General features: G+C 42.7%; 1 protein-coding gene across 1 annotated transcript in view; it reads left to right on the top strand.

Annotated features, from left to right (window-relative positions):
- The first annotated feature begins 6810 nt into the window (after nucleotides 1-6810).
- The window catches only part of OPTN (optineurin), a 48083-nt gene continuing 39307 nt past the window's right edge, over nucleotides 6811-15586 (top strand). Inside the window, exons 1-3 of the mRNA XM_016203921.2 lie at nucleotides 6811-6884; nucleotides 13581-13757; nucleotides 14420-14622. Of these exons, the coding sequence (XP_016059407.2) occupies nucleotides 13592-13757; nucleotides 14420-14622 (369 nt within the window). The 5' untranslated portion in view covers nucleotides 6811-6884; nucleotides 13581-13591. The remainder of the gene's footprint in view (nucleotides 6885-13580; nucleotides 13758-14419; nucleotides 14623-15586) is intronic.

The raw sequence follows: 15586 nt of genomic DNA, 5'->3' as shown, positions 1-15586 counted from the left end.
TAAGAGTTCTCTCTCTTGTTGCTCTTGTGTCTCTCGGCCTGTGGCTCACTCTTGGCTTCCGTGCATTCGCCCTTGTTTCCTTTATAGCTCTGTGGCCCTACAGACCCCATATACAATAGACTAATGGACGGTAGCAGGAAACACAAGCTAAACTAGCCTGATGCTGGATTGGACACAGCTCCAACATGGAAAGGAAATTCTGGACACTGGCTCTGATTTTAGCTCTACCGAAACCCCAGCTACACTTCTTCTATGACTGGACAAAGGGAAATGGAGCCTTGGAAACTCAGGGATGTAATTCCACAGAAATAAAAATCACTCGTTCTCCCATGTGAGTCTCAGAAAATTCTTCTTCTCAGAATTCCACTCCCAGCAGCAACTAGGAGAGATGAGGCCCCCTCCCCTCCATTAACACGTTTCCAATATTCAGGGCTGTATATCTAGGAGTGGAATTGCTTGGTAATACGGTAATTTTGTTGAACTTTTTGAGGAACCCATCATCACAATATTTGGAGTCAATGGTAAATTGAATCTAAGGCTCAAAGAAAGCCCAGATCCAGCTGAGCTACAGGGTAGATGCTGGCCCAATAGAGGAAAAGGCATACCTTTTACAAGACAATATGATTATTTATTGCAGGCTCTAGTATTCTTTTTGGTGTTTTGTAGTATGCTTTACATGCCACAAAATTCACCCATTGTAAGTGTATAATTCAGTGATTTCAATTATGCTAATAGAATTGTGCAATCATCATTACAATCCAGTTTTAGAATACTTTTATCACGCCCCAAAATATCCTTGAACTTGTTTGTAGTCAACACCACTCCTAACCCCAGGCAACCACAAGTCTGCTTTCTGTCTCTCTCAGTTTCCATTTTTCAAGACATCTCATCTCTATGGGATCACAGTACAGGCAGATCTATAGTATAGGTAGATCTTTTGGATCTGGTGTCCCAAGTATGAGTATTAGTTTACTAGCTCAGATGTACATAAAAATATTATGTATCTTTACTTTCTCTCCACTCAGCCCATGTAGGAGTGTAGGGAAATCCACTGTCAAGCATCATTCTCTGGGGCCATGCAAAAATCCAGGAAGGTTTCTGGTACCACTGGAATCAGGGCTATTTATTCTTCAGCCCATTAATTTTGATGCTGATACCCTCACTATCCAACATACAGGTTCTTCTAAGGAGAAGGCAGGTTGCTCTGTTATTTTCAGTGACAAGCCTAGATCTGTTAAAGCTGTGGAACCAGGTTCTCAAGGTCCAATAGATGCATCACAGAGCTGTGTGATGCCAAGGGCTTGCCATGTGTCCTGATGATACAGGGCTGACGCTTGAGTCCTTGAACCTCTCCACTCTGGGGGAGTCACTCTTTCTTCCTACTGCTGTGAAAGGCCCCCACCTCATCCTGCTTCTCTCCCCTCTCTACCCAAGACACCTGGGATAGATCATTTATTTGGTAAGAATGGGCATTCTCTAAAGACTAGAAGAAAGGTTGGCCTTCCAAGAATTCTGTAAATGTCCTTGAGGTAGGAAACACAAAGGGATTAGCTGCTTTCTACCGAAGGAGTTAGGGAGTGCGAAGGAGCACATAAATCTTGAAACAAATATCTCACTAAATACTCTATCACACTGCTTTGTATTCACCTACCACAAAACCACATGGGTAAACAGCTAAAAGCATATTATAATTGCAGTTTTCTTAGCTGCAGTTGGAATCCTTGTACTCACAGAAGTTTAAGAGGAAGGAGGTACTATTGAGGCTAGAAACAGAGCTGGCTCTAACACTAGCAACTAGCACTATGCACCAGGCAATTTTCTGAGTGTTTTATACATATTATTGTTATTGGTGAAGTGTCCTCCACATCCTCACCTGTTGCTGGTGGAAGTGGAGCTCTTGGGGTGCCATGGGAACAAGAATTTCCAGAGGCCCCCACAGGAGGATGAGGTATTGTGGAAAGTTTTATTTCTGTGGAATTAAACCCCTGAGTTTCCAAGGTCCCATCTCCCTCCATCCCACCATGGAAAAAGTCCCATTTTGTCTTCAGCAGAGCTTGGATTAAAGCCACTGCCCAGAGTTTTTGTTCCATGTTGAAGCACTGTCCAGTCCAGCATCTGTCTAGCTTAGCTTGTGTTCCCAGTTGCAGTCCATTGACTGTGGGGTCCACATGGCTGTGGGCCATGAAGCTTCTAGGGCCACATGGCAGGCTAGCATGGGTCATGGAATAAGCAAGTGCAAGGAAGCAGGAGTGAAGCAAGAGGGACAAGAGGGAGCGAACTCCTTTGTGTGCAGGTTATGTATTCCCAAATTTTTGTGGGCTTGCATTGGGGTCCACCCTCCTAGCCAATGATCTTTGTTCCCAGGTTAGACTGACAGACAAGTACCTTCCCTTTGTTATCCCCGACTTCACTTCGCTTGGACCCATTTCCCTTACCCCAGTGATTTGCAGGGAATGGACCTGTGGTTCCCTGGGGAGTGTATAGTTGCAGCTGCCCAGATGACCATGCTTACAATGTCTGGCCTCCCCTTTGCTTTCTTTCTATTATTAACATTAATAACTAGCTAGTTATGCTGGTAACATTATTCCTTTAATCCTCAATGATTTTAGGTAGGAAGTGCTGAAGATCCAAATCCCTTTGGAGCAAGCTCAGATTCAGAATTCAGAATTCAGAATTCAGAATTGTTTGGATTTTAGGAAGGCAACACATGGACGTAATTCATATAACATAACTCCCCAAGAGGTTTATTCAACATAGTACTGGAAGTCCTCGCCATAGCCATCAGACAGGAAGAAAACATAAAAGTATCCAAATTGGAAAGGAGGAAATAAAACTGTCATTATTTGCAGATGACATGATACTGTACATAGAAAACCCTAGAGACTCCATCAAAGTACTACTAGATTTGATAAATGAATTTGGCAAGGTAGCTGGATACAAAATCAACATCCGGAAATCAATGGCATTCTTATACACCAACAATGAACTTTCAGAGAGAAAAACTAAAAAAGCAATACCATTTACCATTGCAACTAAAAAAATAAGATACCTAGGAATAAACTTAACCAAGGATGTAAAAGACCTGTACTCAGAAAACTACGCGACACTGAAAAAAGAAATAGAGGAAGATATAAACAGATGGAAGAAGATACCATGCTCATGGATTGGAAGAATTAATATCATTAAAATGTCCATACTACCCAAAGCAATTTATAAATTTAATGCAATTCCTATGAAAATACCAACAGCATATTTCACAGACCTAGAACAAACATTTCAAAAATTTATATGGAACCAACGAAGACCCTGAATAGCTGCAGCCATCTTGAGAAAAAGAACAGAGTGGGAGGGATCACATTACCAGACTTCAAACTGTATTACAAAGCCACTGTAATCAAAACGGCCTGGAATTGGTACAACAACAGGCTTATAGATCAATGGAACAGAACAGACTACCCAGGAATAGACCCACGCCATTATGGTCAGTTAATATTTGATAAAGGAGGCAAGAGTATCCAATGGAGTAAGGACAGTCTCTTCAATAAGTGGTGCTGGGAAAACTGGACAGATACATGCAAAAGAATGAAACTAGACCACCAACTTTCACCATACACAAAAATAAACTCAAAATGGATAAAAGACTTAAATGTAAGTCACGAAACCATAAAAATCCTGGAAGAAAACATAGGCAGTAAAGTCACAGACATCCCACGTAGTGGAATTTTCACTGAAACAACTCCTAGGGCAAGAGAAACAAAGGAAAAAATAAACATATGGGACTACATCAAACTAAAAAGCTTCTCTACAGCAAAAGAAAACAGCCTCAAAATACAAAGGAATCCCACGGTCTGGGAAAACATATTTGCCAAGGATGAATCTGATAAGGGGCTAATTTCCAAAGTGTACAAAGAACTCATAGCACTCAGCAAGAGGAAGACAAACAACCCAATTAAGAAATGGGCAAAGGACTTAAATAGACACTTCTCCAAAGAGGACATACAGATGGCCAAGAGACACATGAGAAAATGCTCAATGTCATTAATCATCAGAGAGATGCAAATTAAAACCACAATGAGGTATCACTTTGCACCTGTCAGAATGGCTGCCATCAACAAATCAACAAAGGACATGTGCTGGCGAGGGTGTGGAGAAAGGGAACCCTAGTACACTGCTGGTGGGAATGCAGACTGGTGCAGCCACTATGGAAAACAGTGTGGAGGTTCCTCAAAAAATTTAAAATGGAGCTGCCTTTTGACCCAGTGATTCCACTCCTAGGAATGTACCCTAAGAATCCTGAAACATTCATCAGAAAGGATATATGCACCCCGATGTTCATAGCAGCACAGTTTACAATAGCTAAGATCTGGAAACAGCCCAAGTGCCCATCAGTAGATGAGTGGATCAAAAAGCTGTGGGACATTTACACCGTGGAATACTATGCAGCTGTAAAGAAGAAGAATCTCGTACCCTTTGGGACAGTATGGATGGTCCTGGAGAATATTATGCTAAGTGAAATAAGCCAGGCAGCAAAAGAAAAATATCACATGATCTCGCTTATACGTGGAATCTAAAGAACTTAATAAACTGACGAGCAGAATAGATTCAATGACATGGAAGCATACTTGAGACTGACGAAATGTCAGAGGGAGGGGGGAGAGGGGGTGGAAGGGGAGAGAGTAACCAAAGAATTTATATGCATATATACACAACCCAAGGACACGGACAATGGTGGGGAGAGTGACTGGGGAGGGGGAAAGAACGGGGTGGAACGGGTCATTGGGGAGAAAAAGGGAAATCTGTAATACTTTAAACAAAAATAATAAATAAATAAATAAATAAATAAATAACTCCCCAAGAGGGTCTGAAGCAGCTCTCATACAAACTAATTAATGTGCCTCCAGTGAAACAAATAATCACAAGTGGTCTAAATAAAGACTGTAAAAGGTTTATATCAGTTTAGGTCGTTTTGCTTCCAAATGAATTAATAAACGCTTTGTTTCTCAAAACTTTTTGTATTTTGGATCTGTATTATAGCTTACATTTAACAGATAGAGAATGAGGTCAGCAAGAGTAGGTCATTTGTCCAAGGTCACATAGCTAAGAAGCGGTGGGGGTCCTCAAGGCTGGAAGTGGCTCAGGAGAAAACTAGCTCGACCACTTTCTCTACCAGAAACTCACCTCCAACCTTCCCGCTCTACAGCCTTGGCAGCCTTGTGTATGACCTCTCCCCACTCCCACCCCACTCCACCTCCCAGCTTCTTGGATACTCATTTTATCTCACTTTAATATGGTTTAAAGTAGAAAGAAGCCCAATGGAGTGTGACTCACCCCAGGCACCCCTAACAGCCCAGGAGGGGCCCTTGGGAATTGGATCTCGGGGCAGTTAAAACTTGCTAGCTGCCCTGCCCTGTTACAGGGGTTAACTTCAGAATGGTGTGAAGGGGGAGCCCTCCTGGAGCAGGCAGTCTAGATAGCAGGAAACTGAACCCCTTGAGGGTGGCAGGAAAAGGAACATCTGCCTTTTCCCATTTGTATTAGGATCCAACCCCCCGCTATCCCCCAAAAAGCCCTGGCCTTCCGTTTCTTCCAACCAGTGAGCAGCATGGACGTGCAACCATGTGCCGCTTATTCCCACTGATTTCAGCAGCAGCAGCAGCTCCTTCGTTCACAAACCGAGTTTTCCCGGTAAGACATCCTTCCTCCTTAGTCTTCAGCACGAGCCGGCTCCCAGGCTCTCTCCCAGGCCACCTAGGACCTCACCCCGATATCTGTTTTCTCGTCTTGTCTGAGGGTTATGTTGCCTGCCGGGTGCACTGGTAGCACCGCCTCGGCCAAGCCCTTGACCCCGCCAGTCGTCAGAGGCCTTCTGCGCCTGGTGTCCAGTCCTTGCTCATCCCTGCTCGGTGCTTAGAATGCAAACTAGGACACTCCCCCTCCTTTGTCTTGTTTCCTCCCTTTTAAATCTGTCTAATCCGTTGGCATCGTCCCTCTTCTGGTCCCGCAGATCAATACTCCCGCTTCCCAGGTACAATCCAGGTCAATCCAGGTCAATCCAGGTCAATCCAGGTCAATCCAGGTCAATCCAGGTCAGTCCAGGTCAGCCCAGCAACACCCTGCCTGGGGCCGCTGAGGTACACGGGGTCAGAGTCGGCGGCTCCCTAGGAACAGGAGCCCAAGCCGCGTGCTGCGAGCTTTTAGTTTTTAATTGAAGGTCTACTTTAGGGGTAAAATGGGGTGGAAAGCCACGCATGCTCAGTTAACTATATCCAGATGTAAGACTGAACAGAGATGGAAACCTGTTTCCCAGGATGCCTGGGACCGTCCTGCTCTTTCCGCGGGAAGCAGCGACCCCTGCGGGTCTGGCCTTCTTTAGGGACCCCCGCGGGGAAGACCGACTCCGCATACTCGGTTTAATTAGTAATTTATTTTAATTAACGCCATCTGTCACGCTGTCACGCTGACACCTAGGCGCAACCCCCAGCGCCGCAGGTCCCGGCGCGCACCCAGCTTGAGGCGAGGGGTTGGTCGCCGCGGCCCCGCGGGCGTGGAAAGGAAGGGGGGGGGGGACACTTGGGGCGGGGCTTCCCCGAGGGGCGGGGCCTATCCGGGGCCCGGGGCCTGGGCGGGGCGGGGCGGGGCCGGAGGAGGGGCGGGGCCGGGAAATTCCCCGGCGGGGCGGGGAGGCCCGCGCGGTAGTCAGCTGAGCTCCGCTGGGCGGGGTCTCGAGGCGGCGCTGCTGCCGGAGGCTCCCGGAGGCTCCCGGAGTCCCCGCCGCCCCGCTGCCAGCCCCCGGGTGGCGTCTGCATCCGGGTCCGAAGTCCTCCCCCGGCCGGCTCGGTGCCGAGGAAGCCGTGACCCCGAGTGAGGCGAGAGCGCTGGCGCCGGTGAGCGGGGCCGGGGTGGGCAGGCGCTGGGGGAGGCGGCGGCTCGTCCCCTGCCCTGGAAGCTGTTCCCGCAGCCCGTTCCCGGCCACCCTGAGCCTGTGGGGGCGTGGGTAGCGAGGGGTGGGGTGTCCCCTCCGGTGGGAGAGTGTCCAGGACGGTGACCTGTGGGGAAGGGCAGCGGGGGCGGCCGTCCTAAGGCGCCCTTCCCCCCTTCTCCCGGCCTGGCGATCTGCAGGTGACTTACTCTGCAGGTCACCAAGGTGGTTTAAGGGTGACAGCCTTCCTCAGGCTGGGATTCCTCATTACAAGGGAAGCGGTGAAGGGTACACCTCTGGCTTTATGAAATGCCCCGGGAACACTAAAAACAAGGGACCTCTCCCTAAGGTGGTGGGATACTGAACAGTTGAATCTTCATAAACCATTCTATCTAGGAGAACATATATATATATATATATATGCTTTTATACAGAGAGAGAAAGAATATGAATATTTGATGAGACCGAGGAATTGTTTTTGCTGTCGTAAATGTGTAAGCTGGAGACCGTAGACATTGCTAAGAGAAAATGAAACTCAGGTTCTCCACCAGGAAAACTGTTGTGTGGAAATGTGTGCCACAGAGCTCTTTCAACATGAAATGGAAAACCAAAGCCCTAGGACAGTAAGATGGTGTTAGGACATCAGAAGCCTCACATCTGAGCAAGTGGCATTTAGGAGAGCCTTCCCCCCCTTGCTCTTTGCCTAGGGGTCCCTGGCTAACCCCCAGGATGTACCCAGTTTCTACTGGGCTGGAGAGATCCTGGAGCAGAGCCAAGGCCTGAGACTGCTCTGGAATGGAGTAGGCAAGTGAAGTTTAAATGTAGCCCATAGAGAAAGGACAGTCATTAGTCTTTGGGGGTGATCGGTCTGTTTTTCTAATGAGCAAGTTTAAGTATTCTTTATATATTGTGAATAACATTATAAAAGTAGTATCTTCTTTTTGTAATTGACCTCAGGTTGCATCTTATACTATGGAATCCAACTAAACCCTCCAAAAAACAAAAGCAAACTTTATTCTTGAAAGGAATTGGTCACTGTATTATCTTCCCATTGGAACCCCTTCCACCCCCCTTAAGTAGAAGCACATGGGTACTCTCTTCTTTGCCAAACCCTGCTTTTTTGTGAATTTTTTAGAGACTCAGACTGTTCGATATATTCCGTGGAATCTATGGAATAGCAAATCCAAAGGAAAAGGACAAAAATTAAACTTTGTTTTTGAAAAAATCTTTGATTCCGAAAGAAAAAAGTTATATTAAAAGTTTTCATTTTCACTTTGACATGTATGAGTATTGAATAACAGAATGTGTGTTATGAAATGACATCCAGGTACCTTTGTAGTGATATTAAAAAAAAAAAAAAAGCACTAATTTTCTCAATAAGTCTTAAAAGCTGAGTGTAAGAATCTGGAAATGAATGCCATAGAACTGTAGGAAAACTCAGTACTAGCGTGCTGGGTTTGTCACCTACACAGCAGGAAGTGTTTTACTAGTCTTAGACTTTAAAATACCTTGTTAAACTGTATTTTCATTTCATTTGCAACAAACGTTTACTGAGAGCCTGCTGCGTGCCAGTCGCTAGGAAGAATAAACTAGAGATCTTGGCTTAGGTTTGACTGAGAGATGGGCTGGCATTGGATGATTACAGTACTTTGCAGAGAAGGGCCAAGGAGATGGAACACACAAAGTGCTGTTGGGTTCTCAGAGGAAAGAACAGTTCCTTTCACATAGGATATCTATTTGAGCTGAATATTGAACTGTCTAGTGGGTATTTGCCAGAGCAAAAGGGGGCCAGACATTTCAGGCAGAGAGAGCTCTGTCTTGTATGGGAAGAGCTGTAAGCAATCAGACGAGCTTGTATTGGGAAAGAAAACATGGAGGAAATGAGGCTAAGATGGAAAGAGATGAGAGTCAGACCATGTAGGAGACTATGAAAAATTCATTCAGCAAGTATTTTTTGAACCCCCAGAAATCCTATATTCTGTGGAGTGCAATATTGTTGTAGTTCAGATAAGACAAGAAGGGTGTGACCTAAGTTGGTGGGATGGAGAGAAGATGGAAGTGACAGCACTTGGTGACCCATTAGACTTGGGGAAGAGGGAATGGGAAGAATCAATCATAACTCCCAGGTTCCTGCCTGGGGCAATAATGTGAAATCTACTTCCATTTTCTGTATGTTACAAATTACAAAATCAGAATACCATTTCTGTCACAAAAGGTGAGGGTTTTCTTGCCCTCTTAGTAGGATACAGTTTTTCTTTTTCCGGGATGGTGATAAGTTTAGTTGATGCGATTTTGGAATCTTAGCCTCGTGTGAACCCAAACCAGAATTTGCCAATAGCCAGCTGTTGTTTCCAATCAATAAATAGGTTTTTACTTTTTAAAATTAATTTATCCACTTGATGACAGACTCATAGATAGAGAGCAGCAGGCTGATAACTGTTGGGGGGGGGGGGTGTTAGGGGGTTGTTGAACAAGAAAGAAAGAAAAAACTCATGGACATGGACAATAGTGTGGGGGGAGGGTAGAGGGAGGTGGAGGAGGGTATAGGAGAAGTAAATGGTGATGGGCAGAGATTTGACTTGGGGCTGTGAATGTACAATAGAGAGTACAGATGATGTGTTGTAGAATTGTGCACCTGAAACCTGTATAATTTAGTTAACCAGTGTCACCCCAATAAATTCAATAAAAGGGAAAAAAAACTAATTTATCTACTTGTGGATTGAACCTATGAATACTTAATCAGCAGATCTGGAGAATCAGCCAACCAGGGTTGGGGCCTGGGCTTATTCTGTATTATGCCTGCTGGTCCAATATACAGTGGGTGGAAGTCAGTATAAGGCAAATTTCAAAATGACTCTCTGACAATCAGAGTCATCCTGTAATAGAATGAGCAGTTGCCTGCTAAGGTCATCGCTTATATTTTCTATCATTGAAGTCATTCAAGCCTGGTCTGTATGACCATCTGCCATGGGAAATGGATAAGACATTCTTGTATTGAATAAGGAATTGGACTGGATTATTTTTAAGGCCAACTCAGGAATGAGATGTAAGCTCATGCCTACAGAGTCAAGTCATTGCTATAATTACTTGACCTCTGGAATTAAGAACGATAAAAATATATAATCAGGAATTCAAATAGCAGATCTGGGAATTAAATCTAGGAGCTTTTGCGTTGGATCTTTTACCTTCCAACTAGTTCTCATTCTTTCTCATTGGCAAAATCTTGACAAATACAGTGCTAAATTAACTCACCCTTTTGTAGTTAAAGATCACCTGTGCTTAGAAATGACACCTTTCAGATCCAGATTAGTTGGCCTTTTATGAGAAATTCTGTTATTAGGTGGAACCTTGGAATAAATGACTTAGTTCCAAATTCCATGACCTTTGAAGATGTATGCAAGGGTTTCTAATGCATCTCTGTGTTTGCTTAACTGAAAGTAGCTCCAGGTAATGTTAAAAACAGAGAATTCAGCTTCCTCTGGCATTCTACCAATAGACATTTCCCATATGCACTGTACTGTGATAACTCCTAGTGAGGCCCTCCAAATATTCTAAAACCATAAAGTGTCCTTTGAGTCACCAAAATTGATTAAATTGCTTTTATTAAAAATTTGGTAATAATCTACATGCTTATAATTTTGGTTTTTACATGCTTATGTTCAGCATATGTGCTTTTAATTTACTATGACATTTGCATTACCAAATAAATTTTCCTAACAATGCTGGAAAACAAAGAGTTTACTATAACTAGGACAGGCATATATTTTATTAGTGAGAGGGGATGGCACAGCCTTGAGAGTGTTAGGATACATGGGTTGAACTGTGATTTGCTAGAAGCTTAAGAATACTTTTTGACCTGAAACCAAACGTAATGATCATCAGTTGCTAGACAAGTCAATAAACCATAGCAGGAGGCCAGGTGACTTCTGAAGATCACACTTCTGGTTAGTCGCACCCAGTATTTTTACTCCTGTCTGCCTTAGTATAACCCTGCTTTTTTCCTGGTGTCCTTATAAAATATGGGTAACCTGAAAAAGTGAGAAGCACCAATGTAAAAACTAGAACCACTTTAACTTTATTATGGTTGTGTCCAGAAGCTTGGTGGAGGTATAAAGGAAAGTCAAGAAGGAAAAATATCTGCCCAATTTTCAAAGGAAAATCTCTCTTTTCCTCCCTCCTCCCCTTTCCTCTCTCCTCCCCTTTCCTCCCTTCCTCTGTCTTTCCTCCCCTCTTCTCCTTTCCTTCTTTTTCCCCTCTCTTGGAAAAAACATTAAGGAAAAATGTGTGCATATAATACAATGAAACCAAACCCATCTACAGATATCTGCTTAGACACTTAATTAAAAAAAAATTTTTATTGCCCTGGCCGGTGTGGCTAAGTTGGTTGAACGTCATCCCATGCACTGAAAGCTTTCTGTTCGATTCCCCGTCAGGGCATGTGCCCAGTTTGTGGGTTCGATCCAGGTCAGGCTGCATACGAGAGGCCACCAATTGATGTTTCTCTCTCACATCAATGTTTCTATCTCTCTCCCTTTCCCTTCCTCTCTCTCTTAAAAAATCAATTAAAAACATTTTTATTGAATTTTAGATGTTAAATCTGTTAAATGTTTCCATTTACTCTTTAATTATACTTTTTGCAGTATTATCATTGAATACCTGAGGAAATTTAATGTGGACAAGTGATAAACATTACAACAATTTTATCTTTAGGTCTATTACCTAGAATTTTAATATTCCTCTGCAAAATAAATGGGAACACTGTTACTAAGTTAAAGCTCTTTCTTTTGAATCCTCACCCAAGAATATGGTTTTTTTTGGTTTCTTTTATTGATTCTAGAGAGAGAGAAAGGGAGAAAGAGAGAAACATCTATTTGTTGCCTCAACCCAGGATCAAACCCACAACCTAGGTGTATAACCTGACCTGGAATTGAACTGGCAACCTTTTGGTGTATAGAACAAGGCTCAACCAACTGAGCCACCAGTCAGGAGACTAAGAACCCATTTTTATGAAATATTAGCACCAACATAATTCTGTGCAAAAATGAATTTTATAGAAAGACAGAAAAACTGGTGTTATTTTTATCCAAATTTGGATAAATTATTTTTATCCAAATTATTTTATGCAAAATAATGCAGATTGTTTTATTGAGGAAAACAAAAGTCCATCTAGTCACCTGATACTGAGAGAGCACACTTCAGCATTATTCCTCTTCTAAATGAAGTAACGTGTAAAATGTAGATGCCTTCAAAAGGCTCACGGTTGAATATTACGCTTTATCGGTGTTTTTTACCTCCTTAAATTGCCATCTTCATCAAAGAATTTCATGAGAATGCCTTTCCTTGTGCTAACTGCCCTAGAGAGAAGTCACAAAGGTGACGGTGTCGTGGGGCCTGCTGTCCTGTCAATAGTAGTACCATCTCTATCTACAAATTCCTCAGACAAAAGGCAGGTTGCCAGCCTCTCAGTTCCAGGGGACTTCCAGAGAACCCAGGTACCACCTCTGGTTGGATTGAGAAGAAGCAGCACCCTGCATTCCATGTGCATAGTTGCATTTTATTACACAGACGCTGAGAGAGTGCTCATAGATGTTATGATTCAGTGATAGATCAGATAGTGCATGTCTCTCTCCTCCTCTTCCAGTGACTGATTCACTGACTCTGCAGTTCTTCATGAAAAGGCTTATCATCATCTTCATGAAGTGTGAAAAAGAAAACGTTTGCCCAGAGCATGTAGAAGAGTCATTAGAAGAGATTTTTGTGTCTGCCCAGGTGGTAGGCTACACAGAAGTAGAGTTGGGATGCACTTTCTCTTACTTATGTCCACTTTGATCCCTCTACAAAATAAAGGGCTGTGCTTAAAACAGTCTCAGAATATGCAATAATTAGGCAAAAATTTTCTAGTCTTTTTAGTGTACTCTGCAAAATTATCAAATACCAAAGCCTAAATATAGTCATACCTTTATCGTATTATAGGTCTGGGTTTGGAATCACTCTTGATACTTGGTTGCGCTTCTTGTTAAGTGACTTTGGTGAGCTATGAAACCTCAGTGAACCCAGCTTTGTCCCCTGTAAAAGAGATATAGTTGAGTTTCAGTGAGGATTAGAAACTGACGTGTGTGATGCAGTGATTCAGGACATAGTAAGCATCCAAATTATGTTAGTTCCCCCTTTCTTCTTAGCCAAAAATGTAAGAAATAAAATATGAAGATTATGAGCAGCTTTATTGAGAGATAATTCACATACCATACAGGTTACCCAAAACACAGAGATTTGAGTTTAAAGATTTGCATGGGGAAATCAATTTAATGATACTTTGTCCATGTCTACAAGTACATATATATGGAAACCCTCTTGAATGACTTGTGTTAGGATTCCTGATCATCCTGATGTCATGCCTTCTCTTCCTCCTCCACATCCCAGCTTCTCACTACACCCCTGTACACACCCATATACACAGACATGCACATGCACACACATACACACTGAAGCTAGGATATACCTTTTTTGTTTAAAAGGAAGAATCATAAATGTTCAAATATATTTGGAGAGAAAGTAGGCAACTCTTGGGATACATATTAGCAATTGCTAATGGATTGGGGGACTCCTGGGGACCCCTTGCAGAGGGGAGAGAGCTATTTTTCAGTTTGTAACTTTTCCATAGGAATTGCTGCCATGTCCTACCAACCACTTAATTGCCTGACTGAAAAGGGAGGCAGCCCCAATGAAACCACAGGAAATGGACCCCCCAATCTGGATCACACAAACCTGAACACATTTACCCCAGAGGAGCTGCTGCAGCAAATGAAAGAGCTCCTGATTGAGAACCATCAGCTGAAAGGTGAGCAGCACCTGGGCCCTGTGTCTTTCCATTCATCCTGGGCCTTCCTGAGCCTAATCCCTTTGTAATAAGGCTTGTAGGTGAACTCCTTGCTCTCTGTCTGGTTCCCTGGGGGCAGAAAGAGCACAGAATTTTCCTTTCAGTAAGGCTAAAACTGTTTCCATTATTTACTTTTGGGTATAGGTCAGAATAATAAATATTTTTTGTATCTCAGGGAAATGACATAGACATTTATCCCATTTAAAAGGAAAGAGAAAGAGGCTGCTATTATTTCAGAATTAGTCCTAAATATTACCTTGCTAAGAGGAAGCATTCTAATATCAAGCCATGGCTTTTGGCATTCCCAGTGTTTGAATCTAGGAGTCACAGATGTTAGTCTGTCTAGTTATTCATAGGTATTTGTGCTATACGGAGGTACCCAAATCAGTTTTACTTTCTTGGGACTTTTGAGGAATAGAAATAACATTAAACCTGCTAGTCCTGTCTGGAAGCAAAAACCACTCATCTTGCTCTACAGTCTTTCCGACTGACCCTCGCGCCCAGGTCCAGCATCGCGTCTTTAGATTCCCAGCCGCATGGTGAAGTGGTTTGAAGGGTGGTTTGACTCATTAAATCAAGTCCAGTCCTTGTTATGTGATACGCTCACTCTGAACCCCATACAGAAGCCATGAAGCTAAATAACCAAGCTATGAAAGGGCGATTTCAGGAGCTCTCGGCCTGGACAGAGAAACAGAAGGAAGAACGCCTTTTTTTTGAGATCCAGAGCAGAGAAGCCAAAGAGCGCTTAATGGCTCTGAGTCATGAAAATGAAAAATTGAAGGAAGAACTTGGAAAACTAAAAGGGAAAACAGAAAGTTCATTTGAGGTGAGCAGACTGATTAGTTGTGATTTTATTTTATTAACATTTTTAGTGGAATCTTATTTGTCTAGACTTGTAGATCAAACCCTTTCATGGTTCAGGTGTTTTGCATTATCTTGAAAGGAGTGTTCTTGCTGAGAAGATTGGTTGCAATTTTAAGCGTCATGAATAATCTCTGTTGGGAGAAAGAAATTTGTAAAGCTTTGACCATATTGATTTTAGTCAGAAGAATGTTGAAGTTATAAATCACTATTTTGTATTCATTATAGACGGAGCAGAAGGACCTCTGCCTAGAATTGTGCAAGTGTTAGTTTTTGGTATATGTCTTTGATATGAAACTACATTTTTAAAATTTACTATTACTCAGAATTTTTACTTGTTGACCTTGTCCTTCCTCTCAGTCTAAAGCAGATTCTTCACTTTATGTTTTACATTTACTTCTGAAAAATGTTTTGACAAATGTCGTGTTGCAGTAGGAGTTTACATAGGGTGGCCATGTTTTCATTGCCCCCAAAGCACCTGAGAAATACACACACAACCAAGAGTGGATGTCAAAGATGTTAGTGAAAAAACAAATCAGAACACATGTGAAGCCTCTGCCCATCCTCTAACACTCACTGAGTATTATTTGTTCAGGTGGGCATCTGTCCGAACCTGCAACCTAACAGCCCTTTGGAAGATGGAGCACTGGGAGGATGTAATACCAGATATCAGTGATTGTCTTGGGACCTTACTTTGAACTTTGTTGATCTCTAATTTCTTAAATGGGTAAAGAATGCAGACAAATAAATCAGAAAGAAAATAATGAAAAGGGACGATATTGAATAATCTAAAGAATGAAAAGTTGATTAGAAAAATATCATAGTTTATGTCAATGATCTCATCAGCTCATGCTCATGGGACAGTGAAAACATTCTGCTTTAATACATTTATATTTTTATTGGAAATGTTTCACCGTTAACAAGATTTA

This window comes from Miniopterus natalensis, chromosome 1 (assembly GCF_054644295.1).
Source record: "Miniopterus natalensis isolate mMinNat1 chromosome 1, mMinNat1.hap1, whole genome shotgun sequence".
NCBI lineage: Eukaryota > Metazoa > Chordata > Mammalia > Chiroptera > Miniopteridae > Miniopterus > Miniopterus natalensis.
The sequence above is the reverse complement of the archived record's forward strand: the minus strand, read 5'-3'. Positions and strand labels throughout refer to the sequence as shown.